Source organism: Ahaetulla prasina, chromosome 3 (assembly GCF_028640845.1).
Source record: "Ahaetulla prasina isolate Xishuangbanna chromosome 3, ASM2864084v1, whole genome shotgun sequence".
Taxonomy (NCBI): domain Eukaryota; kingdom Metazoa; phylum Chordata; class Lepidosauria; order Squamata; family Colubridae; genus Ahaetulla; species Ahaetulla prasina.
Genome location: NC_080541.1, coordinates 73,484,573 through 73,496,876, shown reverse-complemented (window position 1 = coordinate 73,496,876; position 12,304 = coordinate 73,484,573). Strand labels below are relative to the sequence as shown.

General features: G+C 36.0%; 1 protein-coding gene across 6 annotated transcripts in view; it reads right to left on the bottom strand.

Annotated features, from left to right (window-relative positions):
- RIPOR2 (RHO family interacting cell polarization regulator 2) overlaps positions 1-12,304 on the bottom strand; it is a 77,058-nt gene that overhangs the window by 30,816 nt on the left and 33,938 nt on the right. For 5 of the 6 annotated variants that reach the window (XM_058177691.1, XM_058177693.1, XM_058177692.1 and 2 more), the window contains 5 exons: positions 11,197-11,323; positions 7,750-7,905; positions 4,635-4,713; positions 3,891-3,914; positions 3,009-3,062 (listed from right to left, as the gene is read on the bottom strand). In XM_058177691.1, the coding sequence (XP_058033674.1) occupies positions 3,009-3,062; positions 3,891-3,914; positions 4,635-4,713; positions 7,750-7,905; positions 11,197-11,323 (440 nt within the window). Of the gene's footprint in view, positions 1-3,008; positions 3,063-3,890; positions 3,915-4,634; positions 4,714-7,749; positions 7,906-9,706; positions 9,863-11,196; positions 11,324-12,304 lie in introns of all 6 variants that reach the window. The other variant, XM_058177697.1, reaches the window with a different exon arrangement.

Sequence of the window (12,304 nt, the reverse complement as noted above, 5' to 3'; positions counted from 1 at the left end):
ATAGTAATTCCTAGGACAAACAATTTCAGTGCTGATGGTGTTTTTGTATGGAAAATAATTACCTGTGTAAATGACATTATTCTCTTCTTGTCTCACAACAACTATTTTTCAAAAATTAATATTTCAGTTTCCCCAGTGAATAATGGGGAATAATGAACAATTATTATGGTCGGCCATTTAAATTTTATGCAAACATTTTTTTCATTAAGGTTTCTTTCACCACTAATAATAGCTGCACTTAATAATTTCTGATTCTGATAATTTGATTTAATTCTCAGAATAAATAAAAGACAGCAGCAATATGCTACTGTAGCATACAAAAAAGTCTACTTAAGAAAAGGAGAATAATATTACATTCTTACCAATGTAAGATCTCCTTCACAGTACTGAGCAAAAATTGGAAATCAAAGCCCAAATATTTTATTTCTACTAGACAAATTATTACAGATTAATGTTATGCTTCTTTCCTCAGAACAGAGGCCCACCATACTTAGTGGCACTAACTTCCAGACAAGAAGTAAAAGGAAATGTGGTCCCAAGAATTACGCATAGAATTGGTCTGCCATTTAAATAGCAAAATAATCCTTTTGTTCCTTCTATGTAGGTACAATATATTTCTTGCAAGACAAAATAACACAATTATAATTTCTTACAGTGCATTATATACAATGACACTTTAGTATAAGTAGAAAACATTTCCACTCACAGAAAGCTAGGGGCTTGATTTTTATTGATTCCCCATTGTACTCTAACTTTTTTCTATTTTTCTAATGATTAGAAGACTTTCTGAAACATTGTAGTAGGATACTGCACAAGGATATGCAATGAATGAAAATATGTATTATCTTTAACATGCATGGGAATAGTTTCCAGGAACAACAAAAAAATAACTGGATGCAAGAGACTTATCAGCAGATTTTACATAATAGACAGACCCAAACAAGGCATTAAAGGTCCTTGACCTATGACTAGTTGCTTAGTATCCAGTTTGAGGTTACGATGGATCCATCTTGGTGTTACCTATGACCTGATTCAAACTTCTGATGATCATGTATGAACTGTGGGGACTAACAGCTCAGATATGATAGCCTGAAACAATCCAGATCAAGCAGTAGGATATATTTATTGAAAAATGTGTAGATTCCTCTAAATTACAGATGCCTATAAACGCCTTGTAACTACCAAAACTATTATCTATTGGGCTAGTATGGCATCTGAAAATCAGAATACCTGACCATAAAAATTGTCACATTACAGTATTTACTTCTATTAACAAGACGTTGTACATGTACCACAAAATGGTACATTTTTTTCCCTTGTCAACTTGAGCAGATCTACCACAAACCCATCTGTGACATTCAAAAGCTGTCATGGCCACATTTCCTTCCTTTACTTCCCTTTCAAAACTTAAATTTAGGACTCAGCTTTCACCAGAAGGCTAATATGCATTGCTTGTCATAGTGATCAAAGTTGTGCAACTTTCCTTGAAATGTTTTCAATTACAATCACTTGTGTTTTCTTCTAAAAGCCTTGCTTCACATAAAGTTCTCCATGTTTGTTACCATGGGTTACAGAACAACAAGCTAACATACTGAGCAATTTGGACGTGGATTTAGTTCTGTAGCAACTCAGTCTTATGTAAAACATTGAAATCATTTTGTTCTGAGTGGGAGGGACTCAAACACAAAGTACCCACTGCATGAGCTTGCTAGCAGGAAACATGCTATTTTGGATTTATTTTCTTGATGAATATTTGATTTATGAGCATAAAATAAATAAGACGGTAATGTTTTGAATGTCCCAGAAAAGAAGGTTGATTTTTTTTAAAAATCACAAGATAATTCTATCCTGTGTGACGTCTACTATTACAGAAAAAAGGGAACATAATCTAAGTGCAGGTCAACCTCATGCAGCAGCTGTCAGTCCTGGAAGCCATCTTTTACTTTGGATCTTCAGGGTTGCCACATTTAGTGCTGTGGGAACTGGGAGGGGGACTGTATGAAGTTGGAGAGATATCTAGCATAATAACATTCTTTTCTCTGAGAGTCAAGGACATCCTGCCCTGCACCTGGAATGATGTGACTGGGAGGCATCTCCAGCTGGGATGGTGTATTGATTGGACCATATGATGGACATGTGGGTGCCGGGGCAGGGACTTGGACTTTATTTTGGGTGGGGAAAACCTGGACGCTTTCAGATTCGGGTTTTCCCAGATGTGCCAATATGACATCTCTAATAAAATGGAACTTTGAGGAACTTCAAGCCTCGGAGTCTTCTTTTGTTGGGGGTGTTATTTGGAACCCTGACAGCAGCCTTACAGTTAATTTTATTTCAGTTACATGCACCATTTTCAAAATACAAATGGCAGAAATAGAGACTCATGTCCTAAAATATGGCCTTCAGCAATAGGCACTCAGCATGACTGAATAAAGTGCTTTGTTGCACTTAATGGTGTGAAATATTTATTGTACAAATGAAAGAGAAGTAACAGCTCTCTGAATGTGCCTATGAGATTCCATGCACATACAAATATTATGTATCATGCAAATATGCAGACAGGGAGAGGATGAATTATTAATAGGGGATGACCCTATAAGGGTATTATAAACATTCTGACAATTGGATGAAAATTAAGAGCTCTGTTGAAGAGAACATTTTCTGTCAAAAATGAAATGTTCCGTCTAGAAATGTGTTTATCCTTCAGGCAGGGAAAGATAAGGCTGTTACTAGTACATTAATTCTGTTATCTCACCTCATTTCCTCTTGTTCCAGGTCAGTTTGACACAGACTTGCTATGAGTGAGAATACCTTGAGGAACATGGCAAATTTCCTTATAAGCTTTATTAGAATCTTCTGCTAATTTGCATAAAATTACTTGCAAGCCTTAATCCATGTTTATCTAAGGAACTGCTTTGTGAGATGGTTTCTCTAGACTACCAGATACAGTATTGCTGGGCAGGCTTTTTTGAAGAACAAAGTTGGAAACAGAATGAAAGGAAGTTAATTACCTTACTGATATGAAATTCAAGCTTTCTCATGTATCTTTCAATTGCTTTCATTTGCTGAAAAATAAAACAATCAAAATAAGAACAGATATCTGAATTTAGCTGAATCAATGCATACTTTCCTGTATGTCTAATATTTTCATATAAGGCAATTTGATATTCAAAAGTAATTCAATACTTCCTTGAAAATGAGAAGCTTCAGGTCTATCTGGGCAAGGAACACACCAGAATTAAAGTGCTTTTAATTTCATTCTAAATTTACAAAATAATCACTAATGGTTTTGGACAAAACAGGGTGTCTCAGTTCCATTAGATGTATCTCAAGTTACTCAATCAATATTTTATGCACTTACTGAGATGTCCCTATAATCACGTTAGGCAAGAATCTTCAAATCACTTTATTTGAAATTGATTTTGTGGACTGAAAATGGTGTTTGCCAAGTAAATGGAGGAAAAGTGATAGATAGGATTTTTACTTTATGGGTTCTCTAACTAATGTGATGCCATGCTGCAGTGTTTTCCAGCTTTTAATATGTGTTGGGACTACAACATCCACAATTTCCAATTAGCAGGAAGATTTTTTTTTTCTGCTACCACATATAATAGAATAGAATAGAATAGAATAGAATAGAATAGAATTTTATTGGCCAAGTGTGATTGGACACACAAGGAATTTGTCTTGGTGCATATGCTCTCAGTGTACATAAAAGAAAAGATACGTTCATCAAGGTACAACATTTACAACACAATTGATGATCAATATATCAATATAAATATAATTAAATATAATATAAATATAATTAAATATAATATAAATATAATATAAATATAATATATAATTGAGATTATTTGTCTACTGAAGTATAGATATTACAAAACACTTACCTTGTCAAGTTCATACAGCACCCCCTGAAATGAATGAAATGAATGTATTACTAAAAATAAGACGCTCTTTCAATGAAGACGTGATGGTTTTAAACATAGTGCCTTAACAAATTGAGCCAAAATGAATCAACTGCAATAAATAAATTACATTTTTTTTTCAGACAGTCCAGGGTGAGAAGAAATAGGGGAACATAAATTCTGTTTTAATTTTTCCAGAAAACTTTTAAATGCAAAGGGATAGGTAAACAGATAAAATGGCTTCCTGACATTATTGTAATCACTCATGTAGAGTGGCTTACACTGTCTAAAACAAATTTAATATACAAAAATGCAACCATAATTGTCAATTTGAGAAAAGTGGTTACAATAACTGATTGGAGTACTGTACAAATTTTATAAATAAATTATCTCTTTTCTCCCAGTATCTTCTTCTCACTTTGCAAAAGTCATTAGTATACAAAACTAATGATATACATTGTTCACTGCAGTAAATGTTGAAATAGTATGATATAGATCTAAGGAGAAACACATTTGTGAAAACAAAGATCTGGTATATCAACATCATCTGGTAATATGGGGATATTTACAATCAAATGCCTGAACTGGCAGAATGTATATTGTATTTGTTATAAAACATAATTAGCCCTTAGTTTCATATGCAGCATCCCAACATTAAAACCCAATTCTTAATTTCCTTGCTTAGTACAGAGTTCTCTACTATTCTGAATCTTTAAACAAGCATACCAGCCGTGAATTTCTTTTCATGTCCTTCAATTGAGTACTTAATTTATCCAGTTTTGTTTGATGAACTTCTAAATATTCACTGTAAAGAGAATATAAAATTGAAATATCAGCAATATTATATTCCTGTATAAATCTAAATAAATAAAATGTTAGTTTTAAAAGATGAAGCACTTTTCTTTATACAGTAAATATTTGGCTGAAACAGATACTTTTACTCATAAATACAGTTCACTGTGGAAAAGAAGACAGAAAAGTCAAATTTTGCAGATGTGATATATAAAATATAAATAAAAAAATACTGATATGCATAAAATTTTTTCACTTATGGTCACCATGTCCTCAGAGAACCACAGAAAGCTGCAATAACCCAGTGTTGGTGAACCTTTTTGGTAAAAATTGGTAAAAAAATTGGTAAAAAATAAAAATCAAATAAATAAATAAAACGGGAGTCCGCACGTGTGCATGCTGGAAACTGGAAGAGCAGCTGCCTGGTGCGCGCATCTTCTGGTTTCCGGCACGCACATGTATACTGGCCACCTGGTCTTCCAGTGTCTGGCATGCATGCACACACAAAGACCATCTGGCCACTGCACATGCGTGCACTGGAAACCGAAAGATTGTCAAAATTCACCTGGGCCACGGAGGAAGGGGTGGGGGGGCATCAGAGCTGTTAGTGGTGGGAGAGGGATGAGCCCCACATGTGGGGACCCTCTGCTGGCTCCGCCTGGCCTTTTGGGGGTTGTCGTGCCTCCCTGCCCACCCCCCTGGTCCCCATCAGGGTGGCAGGACATCCCCACTGATGACCCGGTTCCACAGCCTTGGACAGGGAGAGAAAATTGGGCAAGGAACGTCAACTCCCTCTGCTGGAAAGCCGAAGCCCCTTCCCAGGCTCAGAGGGAATGGGCGTTCCCAGGGCTCGGGTTAAGGGGCCAGAAAGTAGGAGAGCTTCGCCCCAACTCTGGCCGGGAAGAAGCACACACCCCCAGCCTACCACCGAGAACAAGCTAGCGCAAGGAAATAATATTCTGGTTTCTGGCACGCACATGCACGCCAGCCAGCTGGTCTTCATGCACCCATGCGCACCAGAAATCAGTAGACCAGGTGGCCGGTTTGCATGTGTGCTCCAGAAACAGAAAGATCATCTCCCCAGCATATGCACCAGGAGACTGCTCTTCCGGTTTCCAGCTCTCCAGCATGCCTGAAGACCAGCTGGCCAGCGCACCGGAACCCGGAGAAGCAACGGGGGAAGGCTCTGTGTGCCAATTCCAGCACATGTGTCATAGGTTCACCATTCCTAACAAACAGGAAGCAGCAGGTGAAGCTAAGCAAGATCACATCAAATACCTGTACAATTAGCACAGGGGCCCCCCAAGGCTGTGTGCTCTCCCCACTTCTCTTCTCTCTGTATACCAATGACTGCATCTCCAATGATCCATCTGTTAAGCTACTGAAGTTCGCAGATGACACAACAGTGATTGGTCTCATTCGAGACAATGACGAATCCGCATATAGACGAGAGGTCAAACGACTAGCCTTGTGGTGCAACCAAAACAATCTGGAACTGAACACACTCAAAACCGTAGAAATGGTGGTAGACTTTAGGAAAAACCCTTCCATACTTCCACCTCTCACAATACTTGACAACACAGTATCAACAGTAGAAACCTTCAAATTTCTGGGTTCTATCATATCGCAAGATCTCAAATGGACAGCTAACATCAAAAACATCATTAAAAAAGGACAACAAAGAATGTTCTTTCTGCGCCAACTCAGTAAGCTCAAACTGCCCAAGGAGCTGCTGATCCAATTCTACAGAGGAATTATTGAGTCTGTCATTTGCACCTCTATAACTGTCTGGTTCAGTTCTGCAACCCAACAAGAAAGACACAGACTTCAGAGGATATTTAGAACTGCAGAAAAAATAATTGCTACCAACCTGCCTTCCATTGAGGACCTGTATACTGCACGAATCAAGAAGAGTGAAAATATTTACAGATCCCTCACATCCAGGACATAAACTGTTTCAACTCCTACCCTCAAAACGACGCTATAGAGCACTGCACACCAGAACAACTAGACACAAGAACAGTTTTTTCCCGAAGGCCATCACTCTGCTAAACAAATAATTCCCTCAACACTGTCAGACTATTTACTGAATCTGCACTACTATTAATCGTTTCATAGTTCCCATCACCAATCTCTTTCCACTTATGACTGTATGACTATAACTTGTTGCTGGCAATCCTTATGATTTATATTGATATATTGATCATCAATTGTGTTGTAAATGTTGTACCTTGATGAACGTATCTTTTCTTTTATGTACACTGAGAGCATATGCACCAAGACAAATTCCTTGTGTGTCCAATCACACTTGGCCAATAAAAAAATTCTATTCTATTCTATTCTATTCTATTCTATTCTATTCTATCTATCACTGCATAACCTCTCACATCAGAATCACACTTCAGTTTGCTTAACAACCATATTATTTGAGACAGGTTCTGTAATTTTTACAATGTTTTAGTATATTGCAATAATTGCAGCAGGCATGGAAGAAAGTGAGACTGGAAAAAAGATGCATTTATAAAAATCAGTTAAAGGCCAAATCACAATGGACATGCCATTCTTTCTAGTTTTTGAAGACAATGAACAAAGCCCTACATAACTCTACTCTCGCCCAATTCCTAAGGTAAGTTGACCAACAGTTAATTAATATCACTGGGCTGAAATATACGACTGTTAGAAACAGAATTTCCTCATTATTGTTACAAACTATGTTAAATGCAAGACATTAGCATAGCATACCATATCCCCCAGAGAAACACAGAATCATTTGAGCATCAGCTGAAATAACAAAAGGTAGAGATTCTTGCAGCTATTATGCACTAAAACTGAAAGATAAAAGGCATCTGTTGGACTGAAACTATCCAGATGACTAAACACCTATGGATTGTGCAAATCAGTCTTTAGGCTATCAACAAACTAGCTACTTTTGCTGGTTGGAAACTCATTAGCTATCTTTGACATCAGTAGATAAGTTCTTGTTTATCACACAGAACTTTTTTTCTTTTTCTTTTTGAGCAGTACATCCAGCAGTAATAAAAGCTCTTACTCCAATCCATTCTTCAAGGCCTTGTAAACTTCCTCCATTCTTTCAGGCTGCGGCTCCTTAGCTGAGCTGTTACTTTTGTGCCCCAAATGGTGTGCTTTCTTCACTTTGGCTTGGGGTTTTTTGAGTGCAGGAGAATTCTCAATAAAGGAATTACATCTACAAAATGAAAATGGAAAGAGTTTTTCCTTGGAAACAAATACATTAAATGTAGAATATTTTAATATTCTCTAACAAGCATTTCCTAATGTTTCCAAGCAAAAAAACATAATGTTGCCTGCCAGAGAAGTAAAAGGTGATGGGTTATGAAGCCATCATGACAATTGGCTAATCAGCATCTGATATTTAGCTTGCTAATGAGTCCAGTGCTTTTATCATTCCATTCATTCATTTACTTAAATTTGCACTATGACCTATTGCAAAGATTTAGTGGCAGTAACAACAAATTAAAATACACCATACATATTCAATAAAATGAAGAAGCTTGATGAACAGCTATTACTTGCTTGGTCACTTACAACAGTAAGTGGCATCGGGGCCTTTAATAGCCATTAGCCATTTTAACTCATTTTCAGGCAAAATGTAAATTATTACAAAACAAAAATGTGATCTCAATGAGCTAAGTAACTTTGAATTTGCTTAGCCGGTTTGAATTAAACTTGCGCAGAGAAATTCCACGGCAGCTTCAGCCAGCATCAAGTTTAATCCTTGCTGCAAAATGCAGCCCTAAGAAAACAAAGATTTGTAGTACTTCCATCAAAAATGAAAAAGTTTTAGTATTAATGGGCAATCACTTAAAAAGCACACAGTACATGAAACATAGAATTAGAGGTAAACCCTTTCTCAAAAAAAAAAAAAAATACACGTCCTTCAAAAGACAGGGTTAGCTGTAGGTTTGAAAATTGTTTAGGCAGATATTCTTGCAAAGTGGTGGACTGTAACAGGCTGCAGCCCTGTTTCTCTAATCATCATATATTTCCCTAATGCATATGTATCATTGTACAGAGCACTGTGGGAGATCTAATATGCTCAGTATTAAATAGAGAATGACATTTAATATGGAGACCTATTCAGATTAATACAATGACCCCAGGCTTATGAAATATTGCTGTAAATGGTTTACCTGGACATACTGTATAACTAGGTGTAAAAAGAATAAAAATATTTAACAAAGCAAATAGTCCGACTCAGCCTTATGTTTTTATCTTTTAACTGATTGTGGAGGATGGGGAAGAAGCTGTTTTCATTTTCAGCCCTCCTTTCTATTCCATTCTATCTATCACTGCATAACCTCTCACATCAGAATCACACTTCAGTTTGCTTAACAACCATATTATTTGAGACAGGTTCTGTAATTTTTACAATGTTTTAGTATATTGCAATAATTGCAGCAGGCATGAAAGAAAGTGAGACTGGAAAAAAGATGCATTTATAAAAATCAGCTAAAGGCCAAATCACAATGGACATGCCATTCTTTCTAGTTTTTGAAGACAATTAACAAAGCCCTACATAACTCTACTCTCGCCCAATTCCTAAGGTAAGTTGACCAACAGTTAATTAATATCACTGGGCTGAAATATACGACTGTTAGAAACAGAATTTCCTCATTATTGTTACAAACCATGTTAAATGCAAGACATTAGCATAGCATACCATATCCCCCAGAGAAACACAGAATCATTTGAGCATCAGCTGAAATAACAAAAGGTAGAGATTCTTGCAGCTATTATGCACTAAAACTGAAAGATAAAAGGCATCTGTTGGACTGAAGCTATCCAGATGACTAAACACCTATGGATTGTGCAAATCAGTCTTTAGGCTATCAACAAACTAGCTACTTTTGCTGGTTGGAAACTCATTAGCTATCTTTGACATCAGTAGATAAGTTCTTGTTTATCACACAGAACTTTTTTTCTTTTTCTTTTTGAGCAGTACATCCAGCAGTAATAAAAGCTCTTACTCCAATCCATTCTTCAAGGCCTTGTAAACTTCCTCCATTCTTTCAGGCTGCGGCTCCTTAGCTGAGCTGTTACTTTTGTGCCCCAAATGGTGTGCTTTCTTCACTTTGGCCTGGGGTTTTTTGAGTGCAGGAGAATTCTCAATAAAGGAATTACATCTACAAAATGAAAATGGAAAGAGTTTTTCCTTGGAAACAAATACATTAAATGTAGAATATTTTAATATTCTCTAACAAGCATTTCCTAATGTTTCCAAGCAAAAAAACATAATGTTGCCTGCCAGAGAAGTAAAAGGTGATGGGTTATGAAGCCATCATGACAATTGGCTAATCAGCATCTGATATTTAGCTTGCTAATGAGTCCAGTGCTTTTATCATTCCATTCATTCATTTACTTAAATTTGCACTATGACCTATTGCAAAGATTTAGTGACAGTAACAACAAATTAAAATACACCATACATATTCAATAAAATGAAGAAGCTTGATGAACAGCTATTACGTGCTTGGTCACTTACAACAGTAAGTGGCATCATGGCCTTAAATAGCCATTAGCCATTTTAACTCATTTTCAGGCAAAATGTAAATTATTACAAAACAAAAATGTGATCTCAATGAGCTAAGTAACTTTGAATTTGCTTAGCCGGTTTGAATTAAACTTGCGCAGAGAAATTCCACGGCAGCTTCAGCCAGCATCAAGTTTAATCCTTGCTGCAAAATGCAGCCCTAAGAAAACAAAGATTTGTAGTACTTCCATCAAAAATGAAAAAGTTTTAGTATTAATGGGCAATCACTTAAAAAGCACACAGTACATGAAACATAGAATTAGAGGTAAACCCTTACCCTTACACGTCCTTCAAAAGACAGGGTTAGCTGTAGGTTTGAAAACTGTTTAGGCAGATATTCTTGCAGTGGTGGACTGTAACAGGCTGCAGCCCTGTTTCTCTAATCATCATATATTTCCCTAATGCATATGTATCATTGTACAGAGCACTGTGGGAGATCTAATATGCTCAGTATTAAATAGAGAATGACATTTAATATGGAGACCTATTCAGATTAATATAATGACCCCAGGCTTATGAAATATTGCTGTAAATGGTTTACCTGGACATACTGTATAACTTAGGTGTAAAAAGAATAAAAATATTTAACAAAGCAAATAGTCCGACTCAGCCTTATGTTTTTATCTTTTAACTGATTGTGGAGGATGGGGAAGAAGCTGTTTTCATTTTCAGCCCTCCTTTCTATTCCATCCTGTAGAGCTGATGGAAGCTTATTGGAGTAAAAGAGGAGATCAGGTCAAGTTGATAACCTTTGACAAAGCTTGTCTAGTAGTTGTTTAAACAGCTATTTTGATCACAAACAGATTGTCAGATTTATAAAGGAGGCAGAAATACCTCCTGAAATGAGAACAGATTTCCAAAGCTAAAGTGGTTGAGATATATGAGTTTTCCTTCAATTTACAGCTTGACTTTGGAGATGATACTTGCCTGGATCGTCTTTCTTGAAGACCACTGAAACCAGCAAAGGACTGACTTCTAATAATCCCATTAGGGCCTCCTGGAGAGAATGAGTGAGATCCTACTGACATGATTTCTGGGGATCGTGAAGGTATTTCTGGAAGATACAACAATAAGAATGTCAGCCAAAATGGTAAGGTACAAGTGGGTTTAAATCAAGTCCTAACAACCTCTAATTAAAAAAAGATATAATATTCATGCAATTTAATAATAATTGTTAGGGCTTGATACTGTATTCAAATCTCTGAATGTTGGCAATATAGTACAGTATATGCACACTACCATAGTCTATTTCAGCCTGGAGCCAAAAAAATGTGTTTGTATTAATTGGTGAAAATCTATCATTTTATTTCTGTGGATTAACAAGTTCAGTTGTTCAACAGTATTTGTATCAATGGCATATCCAATACACTGCTAGAATCAAAGCTAAGTCCCTATACTATTAGATTAAGAAACCATAAACTAGAAATTCAAACTTCACAGATTATTTTGCTTAAAAATCTTTACATCCATTAAAAATAAAGCAAACTACCCTAAACAAAATTAGGATAAAACGTAGGCTTAGGTGCTAAATTGAGAACCATATGGAATTATACAAAATGAATTCTTATCCACAGATTATTTTTTAGAAACTTAGAACTATGACATTAAAATTAAATATTGACTTTCAGTAGTTATTTACATGCTTACTTAGAAGAAAATAATCACGGTAAGTATATATAGGACTGTGACATTAGCAAACTATAAAACATTTTAACTTCTTGAAAGTGCTGAGAAAGGAACCTAATTATATAGTTGTTGAGGACAAAAAGTACAGAGAGAATTTACAAAAGTTAAAAGAACATTATAGAATTCCTAAGCAACAATTGATAACTAACTCCTATTTAATATAAAAATTATATTCATCTCATGAAAATCAGACAAGAACTCTTTCCATGCAATATATCTACACTTCTAAATAGAGGCTTTGAAAGAAAAAGCAAACCATTCCTTAGTCCTGGAAAGAGGACAGAGGCATCTGCAGGGACATGATGGAAAACAGTTAAGACAGCATAAGCAACTATGAAAAGCCCTTTTT